This window comes from Mustela nivalis, assembly GCF_964662115.1.
Source record: "Mustela nivalis genome assembly, chromosome: 3".
Lineage (NCBI taxonomy): Eukaryota > Metazoa > Chordata > Mammalia > Carnivora > Mustelidae > Mustela > Mustela nivalis.
The window spans coordinates 81,496,225-81,512,473 of NC_139022.1; the positions used below are offsets into that span (position 1 = coordinate 81,496,225).

The 16,249-nt window shown below is 41.0% G+C and overlaps 1 protein-coding gene across 7 annotated transcripts in view; it reads right to left on the reverse strand.

Annotated features, from left to right (window-relative positions):
• Positions 1-16,249, reverse strand: part of ARHGEF28 (Rho guanine nucleotide exchange factor 28) — a 317,255-nt gene that overhangs the window by 169,263 nt on the left and 131,743 nt on the right. For all 7 annotated transcript variants that reach the window (XR_014310177.1, XM_082724969.1, XM_082724974.1 and 4 more), the window contains 2 exons: positions 9,971-10,118; positions 6,192-6,485 (listed from right to left, as the gene is read on the reverse strand). Coding sequence is in view for 6 of the 7 variants with exons in the window: in XM_082724969.1 (XP_082581095.1) it covers positions 6,192-6,485; positions 9,971-10,118 (442 nt within the window). In the remaining variant the exon portion in view is untranslated. The remainder of the gene's footprint in view (positions 1-6,191; positions 6,486-9,970; positions 10,119-16,249) is intronic.

Genomic DNA, 16,249 nt, shown 5'->3' on the forward strand with positions numbered 1-16,249 from the left:
GGTTCCATCTTTTCCATAACTAAAAAATTTGTGCCTATAGAGACCTCTGAATGTATGAAATATTTAACGTAGAGAACTGCAGAAAACTCCAAATTCACTTTTTGTAATAATTTACTTTGGCAAAAATGTCTTAAGTCTGTAAACTGTTGCTACATACTGGTTTGTAAATGTGAATATACACTGAGAGAGGTAGTCTTTATGACTTTGTTAGTTTTTTAACATAAGTGGGTTCATTTTTCTTCCGTCAGAAAGCTCAACCAGGACAACCTCTACTTATGCCATAGGTTGGGCTAAGAGCTATTATGTTCCTAAAGGCAATGTCATCAGTCCTCTGAAATGGTATCTGTAGTCCCTTTGGGCTCTTTACTCAAATGGTGACCTTCTCATGGAGACCGCAAGCTTGGTGCTAGTCAGGCATGTCAAGCTTCTAGGAACACAAGTGAAATAATATGGTTGAGCAGAAAGGGAAAACTCACAAGTTACATGAGTTCCAAGGAAATGAAACAAAATACCTTATGCCAGTTAATCTAATTGTCAGAATTATGCCTATCTCTGAGAAATATTGCTCTGTCCAAAAAAAAAAAAAACAAGCAATGTACCCAAAACAAAAAAAAAGATAAACTGTGACATTTTATTGGATATATGATTCTACTCCAGGTTTTACTGTAAATATGGGGTCCTAACATCCTGCAAGAGCTTTTTATCATGAAAGCTATTTCAAAGAACTGGGTTTAATTTTATAAAATTTTAAATCCAATTTTACTTATGGCACAAGATTAAATAAAACCAGCGATATTTCCTTCCCTAGAACGTATAATAAAGTTGCCTCGTGAGTAATGATGGGTAAGAAGCAGGGCCAAGAAAAATCTCTGCTTTTCTTGATGAGACACAACACTCTGCTCAGCCTGGCCCTTCTCCAGGATCTCAGGCCTTCCTGATAATGCACAGTGATTGAAAAGGCAAAAAGTGAGAGATTATAAAATGCCAAAGGCAAGGAAACGCACTCAGGCTTCCTACTAAGGCTTCCATCAGACTCTTCCAAGACAGAGTCATTACAGACATCAATTAATACTCATTCAGCACATCTACTTAGCCCACCAAAAAAGCATAAATAAGTAAACCCAAAGAATTTGAAGCACAAATGGTGAAGCTTTAAATCGTTTCTGGATAATTGCTAGGAAAAAAACTGCTTTCCACTTTTGATGCCACTCTCATGTAACACGCAGTAAACTCCAGTGGGCCATATGCCACCATTTCTTTTCTTATCTTTTCTTTTTTTAAAGATTTTATTTATTTGACACAGAGAGAGTGGTCACAAGTAGGCAGAGAGGCAGACAGAGAGAAGCGGGGGGAAGCAGGCTCCCCGCTGAGCAGAGAGCCCAATGCAAGGCTTGATCCCATGACCCCGAGATCATAACCTGAACCAAAAGCAGAGGCTTAACCCACCAGGCGCCCCATATGCCACCGTTTCTTAGTGTGCTGTTATCTCACTACCTTAAAGACAAGCAGCACCAGCACAATAGGTTCATTAGCAGAGGACGAGCTGAGCATGTACAAGAGTCTCGACTTCTCACAGTTTAGTAGAGTTTCTACTAAACTGAAAAAGAGGGACCACACTGTGGACATAGGAGACTCCTGAACACTCCTTCTCCCATGGCGGCACCTAATGTACGGTGTCACACACAGCAATTCTCTGAGAGAACTCCAGGAACTCAGTGAATGACTTCTCTCATACGCATGGTCAATGTGGAAGCACCACATCAGAATGGGCACAAAAGGCTGAGACACACTCACCATAAACTCCCCCCGGCACAGCGCCGTACAATCCTCAGCTCCTCCCTGAGGAATGAAAGGTTTGCATCACATCTAGCACCCCAACTCTGGAAGACTTCACCAAGCTGATAGCCAGGGGACAATACATCCAAGAATTCCGCAGGACTAGAGCAAAGAAGTAGTTCTTAACAGGCAGACAAGCACTCACCGAGACTATCCCCTCAGGGTATAACATAGAGGAACCAGGCAGAAAGACATATCTCCCAGTCTTTTCTTGGAAGGGATTTGACTGCCTACTTTATAAACTGCTGCTTAAAGGTCCATTTGCTCATTGGCATGTATCTAGGATGTGACTGTGATCCTCCCTGGACCCCAAGGGAGCCAATGGGAAATCCCCCAACCCCTTCTGGGTTTGCTTCATTCCAACAATAGGTCCAGGTCACCAGCATCTCTCTGTAAGCAGCTTGTAAACACATCTGGTACCCCAGGTTTTATAACTGCCACCTAAGGGACAGCGTTCCAGACTGCCTCGCTCTGATAGCCAATGCAGTTTGCCTTCATGAGTCCTGCAGGACTGTATTGAATAAAGAAGTAATTGTTGCTGGGACACCTGGGTGGCTCAGTTGGTTAAGCCACTGCCTTCGGCTCAGGTCATGATCCCAGGGTCCTGGAATCGAGTCCCACATCAGGCTCCTCGGTGGGGAGCCTGCCTCTCTCTCTGCCTCTGCCTGCTTGTGCACTGTCTGTCTGTCTCTCTCTCTCTGACAAATAAATAAATAAGATTAAAAAAAGAAGAAGAAGAAGTAATCGTTAATGGGCGTACAGAGAAACCCTGGCGGCAACTATCCCTTCAGGGTTCAGCACAGAGGGAGCAAAGAATGCTCATCTCCCACCCTTTTCCTGGAAGATATTTGACTGCATACTGTCCCAGCTTATGCCTAAGCATAGGGTTTCTAATGAGCTTATATCTGGGTTGTGAGTGAGATCTTCTCCTACAGGACACTGATGGGTCTTAGCACATGCCCAACTACTGGGTACTACTAAGAACACAGAGAGCAAGTTGGACAATCAATAAAGTTTGAGAAGCAACCAGGAACTTGGGCTAAGCTGACCAACAAGGTTCATCTACAGGAGACCAGTTTGTCAAGACTGGGAGAGGTGTCTGTTTCATCTAATGTACAGAAACCAATATGAGAGTCAAAGAAAACGAAAAAAAAAAAAAAAAAAAACCACAGGAGAACAGGTTCCAAACAAAAGAACAGGTAAATTTTTTAAATTTAAAAAATCAATTCTTTTTTTTTTTAAGATTTTATTTATTTATTTGACAGAGAAATCACAAGTAGGCAGAGAGGCAAGCATAGAGAGAGGGGGAAGCAGGCCTCCCACAGAGGAGAGAGCCTGACGTGGGGCTCAATCCCAGGACCCTGACACCACGACCCGAGCTGAAGGCACAAGCTTAACCCACTGAGCCACTCAGGTGCCCCTAAAAAATCAATTGTTAATGGAGGTAAGTGATTTATCCAATACAGAGTTCAAAATAACAGTCATAAAGATCCTTTCCACAGTTGGGGAAGCAATGTGTGAACAAAGTGAAAATTTCAACAAAAAAAGGTAGAAAATATAAACAACTTCTAACCAGAAATTATAGAGCTCAAGAACATAACACATGAAATGAAAATTAAAAAAAAAAAAAAAAGATTCAACAGTAGACTAGATTAAATGGAAGAAAGGATCAGCAAACTAAGGTAGTGGAATTCATTCACTCAGAGGAGGCAAAAGAAAAAAAGTGTATTAACTCTACCTGAACACTGATGTTGTATAGAAGTTCCATTATAAGTCTAGGCTGAAGGCAATGTTACCTCCAGCACTGTAAACTGTTCTAAGAGAAAGTCTAGAGAAATTCCTAGGAATTTTCAATTAATTTTTTTACAGTGCTCGCTTTGGCAGCACATATACAATTAATTTTTTACAATACCAAGATTTTATCCTTTGTAGCTTCATTTGTCCAAACCAAGTCTAATTTGCATTTGTACAAATTTTCCATCTTGTATATGTACATACAATATACTCCATATATGAAAATCGATTCACATATGCACATGAAAGTCAACTTTTACTGAGAACTTAATATACTCAGAGACTGTTATAGAAGATTCACTGCATATCATCTAATTTAATCATTACAACAAGCTGATGAGAGGGATACTATAAAGCTTCATTTCAGAAGTTAAAACATTATGACACAAGAAGTAAAGTAACTTGCCCAGTAAGCCCCATAGCAACAGGGTCAGGATTTGAACCCAACTCCAAAACATAGATTTCCAATGACTATGACACTAGAATTGTTCTCCCATAAAATATATCTCATGCAAAGTAAAGAACCTCTTACTGACATAAATTTGCCTACTTTAAGGATATGGATAAACAAAAGTCATGACCAATGAAAACTTAGAAAACACAAATACATTTCTAAATAGCAATAAAAATGGCAGTTGGGTGACCCTTGCCAACTTGGCAGTTAGGCTACTGTTCACCCAACTTACCTGGCTATGTATATCTATCAGCAATGACTGTGCAGACATCTACCCCCAACACAGAAAATGGTACGCATGTATTATTGTCAGTCCACAGAACTAAGATTTCTTAATTCATTCCTAAATTGTAGGATGAAAACATAGCATGTGGGTAACAGGAATCCCATTTTAAAGGCTCTTAGTTTAAGTTATTCATGTGCAGTAATTAAGTCCCATAACCTTCAACAATTTGTCATCTGCAGAGGCACAGCTTAGTCCACTGCTGACTCCAAGCTGCTATGCTGAGGGAGGCAGTGGGCTAGGGAAGGAGCCCTGCTTCTGACTTGCATCTACTGCTCCCGGAGGCTTAGGGGCATTTTACTTGTGGCTTTGCGTGCAGTGACTGGAGAGAAAGAATGAAAACTTTATGCCTTTGTCAAAATGAATCTGCCTTCCAAAAAGTAAAATACACTCCAATATTAGTTTATAAAAAAAAAGAAAGGTTAGGAGGCTTAAGAAAATAAAGTTCCTTAGTCAGAAAACATACATATATACACAAATCACTACATATGTGAGTACATTCATGAATATCAACATACATGTATATGTACATGTATGTGTGAGCATATGGGGACACGCATGTATACGTGTGTGTGTGTGAGAGAGAGAGATAAATTTCCTTAGCCAGAAACATGTACTTTTTTCATATACATATGAATTATAATAGTGCTATCTAGGTATTGTGACTTTCTTTTAAAGGTCCCAAAATACAACTTGCATTCATACCACAAATACTTCTTGAACACTTGATATGTTCCAAGCCATCTTGGAGGTCTTGGAGATACTGGTGAGGAGAATGGATACCACCTAGTCCCCAGGGTACCCACCCTTCATACATATCAACCAGCCACTATAAAGCCCAGTACAGCACACAGGAGTCAGGCCTGGCTCAACGATGAACTAGGATTGTAAACTGTCTCATCCAAGTTCTTCAGCAATAAGAAACATCTTCCATTTCTCAAGAGAGTTTTACTAGAACCCTGACTGAAAGAAACAAATGGAGATCTTCTCTGTGTGTAGCATAGGGCCTTAAGATTCTGTTTACAAAATGCATATCCCTTTACCTCAATTAGCCCATTTAATCTTATCCAATTTAATTTAAGCCAATCTGTAATCAGGAAGTAGAAATTCTTAAAAACAGCATTATCCAATAACTAGTCACACAAAAATAGAGAAAGACAGCAAAATTACATGCGTTCAATAAAATACAAAATACCATCAATTTCTGATAAAATCTTGTGATTTGTAATCAACCAAAGAAGTATCTATTGAACAGTTTGCCCTCGAGGCTTGTGTGGACTTCCACAAAACATCCCTCTTTGTTCACACACAAATTCCACCTGATTGATGGTAAGTCTATTCAGTCTCCTAAAAAACAGGGGCCACCCAGAGTTTTCTCCTGAAGTTAATACAAATGTTCGAATGCTCTCAGTGACACTGGCATTTTAAAGATGTCAATATACCAGTTTTATTTCCCACATGCCACATTTGTTTGCAGTGCTCCCACAGAGCTGGCCGCCTGTTACTCCTGATTGCTGCCTGATGGCCCAATAGGGCCAACAGAAGTAGAGCCACAGTCCAAAGCAGCTGGCTCAAGAGCTTGCCACCAAGAAACGGTCCTTCCCTCCTTGAGGCAAATCTCTTCATCACCCGGAAGAGAGCCAGATAGCATCACCCAGTCCAGGGATGAGGGACTCAGGTCTCAGGCAACATTGTCCCATTAGAATAAGACTCAGGACAAAAATGGGCACAAACATCAACCCATGGAGACAGACAACAAGTTCTAAAGCACATTCTCAACTTCACACCGAGGAAAGATATCTGAATTTTCTGGTGAAGACCCACCTTCGAGTGAAGAAATTCCCAACACTGTCAACTCAAGAGGCAACTCCAGATGGGTCAGAGCGAGCACGAACTCTTCGTCCAGGGCAGGCAGGGCTCCCACCGTCAGTGCAAATGGAGTCAGCAAGGTCTGATGACTGTCGGCTGTGAGGCGATCAGCTTGGGTGACCAGCAAACGAGCCAGCCGGCAAGCCATGGTGTCCACATAAGTCACTGAGCCGGAGCCCATGGTCACGGGGGAGTAACCTTCTGAGCAGAGGCACACAGACACCGTCACCGTCTCCTGAAGCCCGTGGCCTGGACAACAAGACAGTAAACAGTTCACCTAAGGCCTACAGGAGATGCTCGCCCCATGTCCAAGTCAGGGGTCACCAGATTCACTGCACTGCGAAAGGAGACCCCGTGCTCCCGGAGAGCAAGGCAGAAAAGGAATGCAGCCAGTTTTTGTTTTTGTTTTTTTTTAAGAGTTTATTTATTTATTTGACAGAGATCACAAGTAGGCAGAGAGGCAGGCAGAGAGAGAGGAAGCAGGCTCCCCACTGAGCAGAGAGCCTGATGTGGGGCTCGATCCCAGGACCTTGGGATCATGATCTGAACCAAAGGCAGAGGCTTTAAACTACTGAGCCACCCAGGCACCCTAAGTTTATCTTTAAATGCTGCCCTGTTTGTGGGGCCAAATTAAAGCAGATTCCATCTTCTTTCAATGACTCCTGATTTTTAAAAAAGTAACTTTTACGAGTTCTGAGCATTTCAATGTCTATTCTCCTATCATCATCAAATGTCGTTATTTGGCAAGTTCATCCTCTTTCGAGGCCTTTGCCCTTTCGTCCTCTGCCACTTCCTCCTATGTCTTGCATTTTTATGTATTGTTTTCGATAACAGTTTCATAAAGTAGCTCCAAAGAGCTCCCTTGAATGTGATTAAGGGTGGGTGAAGAGAACTCAACAGAAATACTTAACCAATGTTGTTCATTGCCCCCACTCCTACCACTTCTGAGAATGGCTTCTGTGTCTTGGCGGTGTTAAGAATTCTGTTGTGGCTGGTTATCTAATCCTGCCACCTGTCCTTCCCTTTTATAATCTTCTTTCACTTGGCCAAGGTGGGTGAACAACTAGCCAGATACATTTTATGCTGCACTTGCCAGGATACCCAGGAATCAGTACCACCAAACTGCTGTGATTACTACAGGCACAGCCAGACAGAAGAAGGGTTAACATTCAGCTACCACTGGCCCCCAAGCAAATGGCTAATAGGATCCTTCATAGGAACAAGAGCATCCCAGCTCACTAAGCGATAACGACTGTCAACGCTCACACCACCTCTTCCAAAATGACCCAATGGTCCAGGCACAGAATTCAGCCCTCCATCCCCAGACTATACACTTCCAGGACGGACTACAGAAATCCACTCTATATTCTTCTGGGAAAGCTGTAACAGGAGAGAGACATTTAATAAGGTTCAGAAACAAGGACTGTCACCCATCTATACGAAATCACCTTTGTTAAAATCAAAGGCGAGAACCCTCACTTTGCAGTAGGCCATGATGTCATCAAATAGATCTTCTTTTTTTTTTTTTTTTTTTTTTTAAGATTTTATTTATTTATTTGACAGAGAGAGATCACAAGTAGGCAGAGAGGCAGGCAGAGAGAGAGAGGAGGAAGCAGGCTCTCCGCTGAGTAAAGAGCCTGATGCGGGACTCGATCCCAGGACCCTGAGATCATGACCTGAGCCGAAGGCAGTGGCTTAACCCACTGAGCCACCCAGGCACCCCAAATAGCTCTTCTTTAACACACAAGGACTAGAAGGAGACTCACCCATACATCCAAGTAAAGAAAATGATAAAACTTTTGATACTGGGATTGGCACTTCAGTTATTGTTTTCATTCTTCCTCCATAAGAGGCTTTGTAAAAGAAAACCAAGAGGGAGAAACAAAAGGCAGTAAAAACATAAAGGCCAAAGCCAAAAGGCTGAGGCAGAAGAGACAAAGCTGAAGTGACTCTGTGCCATTAATGAGGTCTATTTTTTTTTTTCTTGTCAGTATGGTAGTTACTAGGCCAAATAGAGAAGTGTTGAAAATTACTCAGTTTCTATATGTTTCGTACGGCCTGGGTCTGGTTTTCCACTATTGCTCTCAACTAGTTGTTTAAAGTTGTTCAACTTAATTTAGAATTTGAACACAGATGTAATTCAGAAAAAAAAAAAATTTTGGTTTCCAAATTACATACAATGCTTTGGTTTTCATTGCACATCATACTCATCACTCTTTATGGATTGCATTATATTCTGTAAATTCACCTACAACCATGCACCTGATGTATGCCTGGATTACCAATGAAAATACACAAACATCCAGAGGCAGAGCAAAAGAATGGTTGGTTAATATTTATTACTTGGCTACTTGTGTATTCACAGAAGGAACGTTTGGGGCATCTGGGTGGCTCAGTTGGTTAAGCATCTGCCCTCGTCATGATCCCAGGGTACTAGGGTCGAGTCCCATATTGGGGTCTCTGCTCAGCGAGGAGCCTGCTTCTCCCTCTCCCTCTGCCTGCTGCTCTGTTTACTTGTGCACACTCTCTCTGTCAAATAAATAAATACAATCTTAAAAAAAAATAAGGAAAGGTGAACTTTAATCATGCCCAACTGAATCTGTAAAATGTGTTAACTTGTATAGAAAGCATTACATCAATTACAGCAGCATGTTTAAAAACATGCTCATGGTCTCAGAAATGGGGCAACAGGTTGATCTGATGTACAAGCCCAGGTAGGGCTGACAAGCCTTTGTACATCCCTGCAATTTTATGTCTGTGTTGTTTGCATGTTTACTATCCGCCTATACTGCAGAAGCACTTAGAAACATCTTCCCTCTAAAAATGAGGCCAATCCCACCCTTCAAAATACTGAAGGTTCCCTACATGCTGCAATTTAGAGGACCTCAAAGACCCCTAGTTAAGGAAAACTAACCCATCAATAAACCAGAACAACAAAGCCCTCCCATCCTGTAAGTAAGAATATCTTCATTACACCTCTGGACTACAGCTTCATGTCTCTGACAGATAACCCACAGCCCAGTGAAAATATGCAACTGATGCTGACAACTATTAGCTCTTAACAAACATTGGCATGCAATATTAATGAGTCATCTGTCACCATGGTAACTGAAAAAGAATGTAAGAGAATGACAAGTTTCTGAACATGAACATTTTGGTGGTGAGAAGAGAAAGTTCTGGAGCCTGAGATCTAGGAAGGAAGAGTCTGGATACACAGAGGCCCAAGGAAAGAACCCAGCCACCAAAAGGAGCAAGCAGGAGAGCGGTGATCACCGGGGCTGCCAGACTGACCACAGGGGAAGGAGGGAGAGACAATGACAACCTGTTGCCAACGTCTCAGTTCTGCCTGAGCCATCCCTGGCCATAGGCCCTGGGACAACAGGTGATACCAAGACAGAGACACTCCTCCATTGGACTATACTCAAAGCATAGCCAACTTTCTAAGTTGGGTGCCATCAGTAGGATGGGCCTGCCCAGTCTCAGCAAGGCAGACACAGCCAAAAGAGGCTCATAAATAAGATGACCCAAGTGTCAGTGTCCTCATGGGCTCTGTCCCTTCCCTGCCTCCTAGCCCCGTGTGCCACCGCAGCGCCCCCACTCGCCCCGCCACTCTCACACACACCCATCTCACTTTGCAGCACTGTTTACTTTCTCCTCCTGGTCCTCTTCCCAGTCTAGGTCCCTGGAGGACAGATGCTTCCAGACAGATCTGCAGAGTAAAGACTACACCTCACCTGGAATGCTAGACTGGAGAACATTATCCTCAGCGCGTTCAGCAATCACGATGTGTCTCTGATGAGATCCGCTGTAAATAAAGTAAAACTCGGCATCTTTAGGAAGATACACATTTTTGCCAAACTTTGCATAGACGGTCTTCTGCCCCTAAAAAAAGAAAAAAGAAAAGAAAAAAATGAGTAAGTTGAGGCATCATCACACCTTCTTGTCCTGGCTCTAAATAAATAAATAAATAAATAAATAAGAAGGGCGAGGATCCAAAACAATGTTATTTGTGACACTGAGATCATGTGGTTGACACTCAAATATCACAAATCCTCCTTCCCAACAGCAAACACTTGCAATGACAGAGAGATGCTTTCTGACATTTGACAGTATGGTGTGAGAGCTGGTTTGTTCTGTTCTGAAGGCTGAAGAAGTCCAGAGCACAGGGAAGAAAGTTTTTAAGTTTACTAGCTATATAAATGGGACTGAACTTTGTTGTCTTATATTTCATTTGAATTCCTACCTGATGAACATCACGGATTCCTTTTTTTTTTTTTTCTATACCTGACATACCCCACAGTACCAAGGTTCAAAACAATAATTTTTAGTTATCACCTTACCCTGTACTGGATCCCAGCAGGTTGTAAGAACTTGAACTATTCACACACTGTGCCCAATAAACAGCTCCACACGCTCCCACCCTTGCTGTGCCATTTCCAGTTGCTATTTGTCTTCTCTGAAAGAATTCCAACTCCTCTTTTGCATCCAGCGTGGCCTCACACTCTCTCTTGAGAGCTTCTAGTGGGCACACACCCTGCTAAGTGCCCCAGTTCCAAGGAGAGAAGCTGCCCCTGGGTCACAGAGGAACGTGAGGTATGTCAAGGAAAGAAGGTATGTCAAGGAAGCATGTAGCAGGTGAGGGCTTGAACGGACGTTATCATCCAGAGGCTGTGTGGAAGGGCTAGACCTACATTGCTACAACCAAGGGAGACAGGCCTGCCAGACCATCTTGAGATGCTGGAAGACTCAAAGGATTCAGGATACTCCCTCCACTCAAAAACAAAAAAGCAATATAACCAGAGTCCTCCAGGGAGATGGTACATTCCACCCAGCCCGTGGGAGTGGCAGGGAAATGGAAACTAGGAGGTGGAAAGGGTCGCCCACTTTGGAAGGCGTCCAGAGCTTGGCCCACGGCTGAGAAGCATCTGGGCTTTTGTGTGCTTGTCCAACAAAAACAAACCCTCTCTTGGCAAGTTCCTCCCCCTGTGATAGGGGAGAAAAGGAAACAAAGGAAATTCTACACAGTCTCCTTACCATCTGTTTGCCTTTGATGGCTATTATCAGCACTATATTCTGTAGGATATCAAGAAGTAGGCCAATCAGTACCAGAAAAAAAAAAAAAAAATCACTGCAGAACTCCTTTCTCCAATAATCACATGGATAGTTCATCCAAACTTTAAAAATAAAAAGGCAATGTTTTCCTAGCAGTTTGAAATCTAGCACACACAAAGCATTATCTTAAATTATGAAGTAGTATAAATACAAATTGTGGTTTAAAAAACCACTAGCTAACACAGTTTTGGATTGTCCTTTCTCTGCATGTGAGCGCATGCAAACATACACGAATGCAATCAATAGAAAACAACATGCCAAGAATAATCCACCATATGACAGCTTCCTAAAAAAGTTCAGGAAGAGGCTCTGAAAAGCAAAAAAAAAAAAATGTAACAGTAACAAATGTCTGACATGACAGAGAGGAAACTTAGATGAAATTCCATTTCCTAAAAAAGGAAGAACAGTCTGCGTTCCTTATGTTCCTGGTGGCTAAAGAGACTGTTAATTGTCCACGAACAGAATCTGACCTGACTTGTCATTTTTTTTTTAAAGAAAACAAATCGTATCAACAGATCAAAGCTTTTCACACATCAGAAGAATATCTAATCTGTATCTAATCAAAATAACCATCACATGCCTATTTTCTTTGGTTGGGTGAACAAGGACCACAACTTATAAAGGAGTTTAGTTCCAAGACTTTCAAAAACGATGCAACACTAAATTAACAGTTTTACAATTCAGGTGTGCCTTCCTTTTGAGTCCACACCATACACTACACTGATAAAAGAAGATAAACAAAAATAGGTCAGAAATAAGACCCAAGCATTAAAGTGAGATGCCCACAGTCTTAGCACTAAGGACACTAGTCAGCAATAAAACGGGTCTTCTTACTTGCTAATCGCAACGAGATCAGAAAGACACGGAAGGCATTCTGAGAGCAGGAGGGATAGGGGTGATGCAGGAATTAAGAGAGAAACTCAAAGAGAAAAAATGGGATCGAGGGTGAGCAGGAAAGGATGACAGAAAAAGAAAATATGAATATGAAAGAACATGAACATTTTCTTTCTGGAAAGTGAATGATCCAAGGAGATTCAGACTAAGCTACACACATCAGGAGAAATGGGTTTCTGAAAATGTTCCCCAAATCCAGTACAGTATAAATAACCAGCCACAAGTTACAACTTGGGGGAGCAGACTGGGGTCTTTCTAAACACTGTGGCCACTGAAAACTTGCTCTTTTTCTTAAAGGGCCACTAACTTTATTAATGGCAAGGATAAATTCCAATCTACAGAATTCCAGTGGGCTTGCACCTATTCCCCCCCTAGGATCAATTTCACACTTTTAGGCAATTAAAACTATAATCTTTCCAAAGTGAATTTACTGCCATCAATGTCAGAATCACTCTGCTTCTATGGAGAAATACTAAACACGTCTCATCATCTTTCTGTCAATTCACTATATCCCACATTTAAAAGAAACACACATTCGACCTGCAGTGTAAGAGGGTTCCCCTCTCTCCACATCCTCACCAACATTTGTTATTTCCTGACTTGTTCATTTTAGCCATTCTGACGGGTGTGAGGTATCTCACTTTGGTATCTAACTTTGGTTTTGATTTGTATTTCCCTGATGCCAAGTGATGGTGAGCATTTTTCAGGTGTCTATTTGTAAGCTTGTACAGCCACTCTGGAAAACAGTGTGGAGGTTCCTCAAAAAGTTGGAAATAGAGCTACCCTAAAACGCTCAATCGCACTACTTGGTATTTACCCTCAAGATACAAATGTAGTGATTAGAAGGGGCAAGCGCAACCCAATAATCATAGCAGTAATGTCCACAATAGCCAAACTATGGAAAGAGACCAGATGTCCATTGACAGATGAATGGATAAAGAAGATGTGGGGTGTGTGTGTGTGTGTGTGTGTGTGTGTGTTTATACACACACACAAATATGTATTACTCAGCCATCAAAAAAATGAAATCCTGGGGACACCTGGGTGGCTCAGTTTTTAAGTGTCTGCCTTCAGCTCAGGTCATAATCTCTGGGTCCTGGGATCCAGCCCTGCACTGGGCTCCCTGTCGGCGGGAAGCTTGCTTCTCCCCCTCCGATTCCCTTGCTTGTATTCCCTTTGTCACTGTCTCTCCCTCTCTCTCTCTTTCTCTGTCAAATAAATACATCTTTTTTAAAAAATAAGTGAAATCTTACCATTTTCAACAACGTGGATGGAACTAGAGAGTATGAGGCTAAGTGAAATAAGTCAATCAAAGAAAGACAATTTTCATATGTGACCCATATATGGAATTTAAGAAACAAAACAGAGAATCATAGGGAAATGGAAACAAGACGAAACCAGTAAGGAAGACAATCCATTAGAGACTCTTAACTGTAGGAAACAAACTGAGGGTTGCTGGAGTGGTGGTGGGTGAGCGGATGGGGTGACTGGGTGATGGGCATTAAGGAGGACACATGATATAACGAGTACTGGGTATTTTATGCAACCAATGAATCAATGAACTCTACCTCTGAAACTAATAATACATTATATGGTAATTAACTGAGTTTAAATTTTAAAAAAATTTAAAAAAAAACACTAATTTTGCTGAAAATTCCAGACATAGTAAGAGGCATAATGGGCAAAATTATTTCCCCCAATTAATCTAAACCTTTAATGTTCTCTAGCCAAAACCCAAAATTAATCTTCAAATGAAAGAAGGCTATTTTAAAGTGCATCTGGAAGAACAGATTCACAAGAATGGGAACAGTCTAGAGAAAGATAGCGCTTGAGCTGTGCAGAGTGAGGTCAGAATTTGCCCTACCACAAAGCATACCTTGCAATAAAACCATAATAATTTAAACAGTGCGACCTGGGCACGACAGACCACTGAGTATGGAGCTGAAAAGCAGACACATGGAAGTTATGTAATAAAGGTGACATTTCAAGCCAGTGGGGAAAGAATAATCGGCTCAGCAAATTGTTTTTTGGGACAACAGCTATCTATTAGCTATTAGGGGCAAAACAGGCCTCATATCACATATCTCAATTTCCAATTCAATATTGAACACAAAAATTCATAAGCACATTAAGTTAGAAGACTGTCTAAAATTTCTCAGTAAAAAAATTTTTAAAAAATTTCTCGGTATTAAACAAAATGATAGGGATAAAAGAAATCGAAATGACACCACTCCAATGTACCAACTTGTTTTCATTCCTTTATTGCCTTCCAGTCTTCGTGCAAGACACAGCTAATTCTTACAGAGCTAACCTCACAGCATAAGTACACATATGGTGTTCCTATCTCTTCCAGGAAAAGTACTTTTCCACTTTTTGTTTTTTGGCACCCTTTTAAATTGCATTCCATCAAATGAGATGTTCTATATTCTCCTCTGTTACCCCTGTATTGTTGTACTTGAAGAGTGTTTCTAGCTTACAATTATAAATGATACTACAAGAAACTTTTTCTTGTGCATTATTTTATGTTTTACTATTAAGGAATAAAATTCCAGAAATGGGTCCAAAAATGTGAAAGTTTGTCACAAATCGCCAAACTGCTTTCCAATAATGTTCTATCAAATTCCATGGCCACCAGTGCTGGTCATGAGTATCATTTTCATTACAACCTTGCTAAAATTCCTATTTCCTCATTTATGGACAGCAAACAGTTCCTCATCGATTTCATTCACTTCTTCCCCCCACCCCTTAATTTATGTCTCACTTTTACTAAAGACTACTGCTAAATAGTGCCAACATTGTTAGTGGCCTGTTCAAATTACAACTTCAAGAATTCTGGTCTTCCCTTTTTTATTCACATCTGCATTCATGTTTGCCTTAAGCAGGTCAAAATTTTCACTTTCTCAAGTGAACCAGCTGAGATGAACATCACAGTCCATCCCTCTCCTCTCTGAACAGTGAAGGTGTACCACCTGTTATTCTTCTATTGGCCATATAAAAGTACTCAAATACTCCTGTAAAATCTCTGCAGGCCAGTAACATGGAAATTGGGAACAAATACTGAGGAGGAAAGCTGGACTATAACCATACTGAATACAACTTAATATAAACACACACACACGCAGACGTGCGCGCACACACACACACACACACACACACACAAGTTAATGAAACCAATTTACCAAGAAGCCTCCTCTTTGAGAAATTCTGCTTGTAAAACTCATCAATAATTGTCAGTCAAAGACCAAGCCTTCTGCTGAAATGCTGTGACATCTGTGGATTTTTTCTCATAGAACCAAAAAAGGTATTCAATCTTTTTGCCCCAATAAACTATTTCTTTCATCCAATTATTTTACTCTTCTTCTGAAGACATTTAAGATGGAAATGGTCAGCACTGACGTGCACATTCTAAATATTTTTTCCTTAAACAAGGTCTCTAAATACCTTGAGTAACTTGGTTAATGCCTGTATTATCCTAATCACTCAACATCCTTGTGCTAATGTTCTCCCTACTGTCTTCCCTCTCACCCTCTATAGACAATATATCTACGTATAATTATATCTGTTTACTAACAATGCCATTTGCTAACCAATCATCTAGTTTCTAAAATACCTGGCACAAATAGGCAATAAATACTGTAGTTTCAAATTATGACAATGAGAACAAAGTATGCATCCTTTTATAGTGGTGTTTCTTAATTTGGGGCCACAGGAAGAATCCATAAATGGGTTTCAGGAAATCTGGGCACCATTTAAAATTGTTAGCAAAAACTCTCTTTGTATGTGTATGTGCCTATTTTTCTGAGTAAAGGTTTATGGGTTTCATTGTATTCTCATACCTATGCCATTCAACTCTAACTTCTATAGAACCAAAATAATAATGGGAACATAATAAATGCCATTTAAGGGCAACGGTGACCTTTTTGGGATAATAAGACATGCGCTATTATTTTTCAAAATATTCTGCACAGCCTTTATATGGGGTGATTTTTAGGGTAGAAGCATGTTAA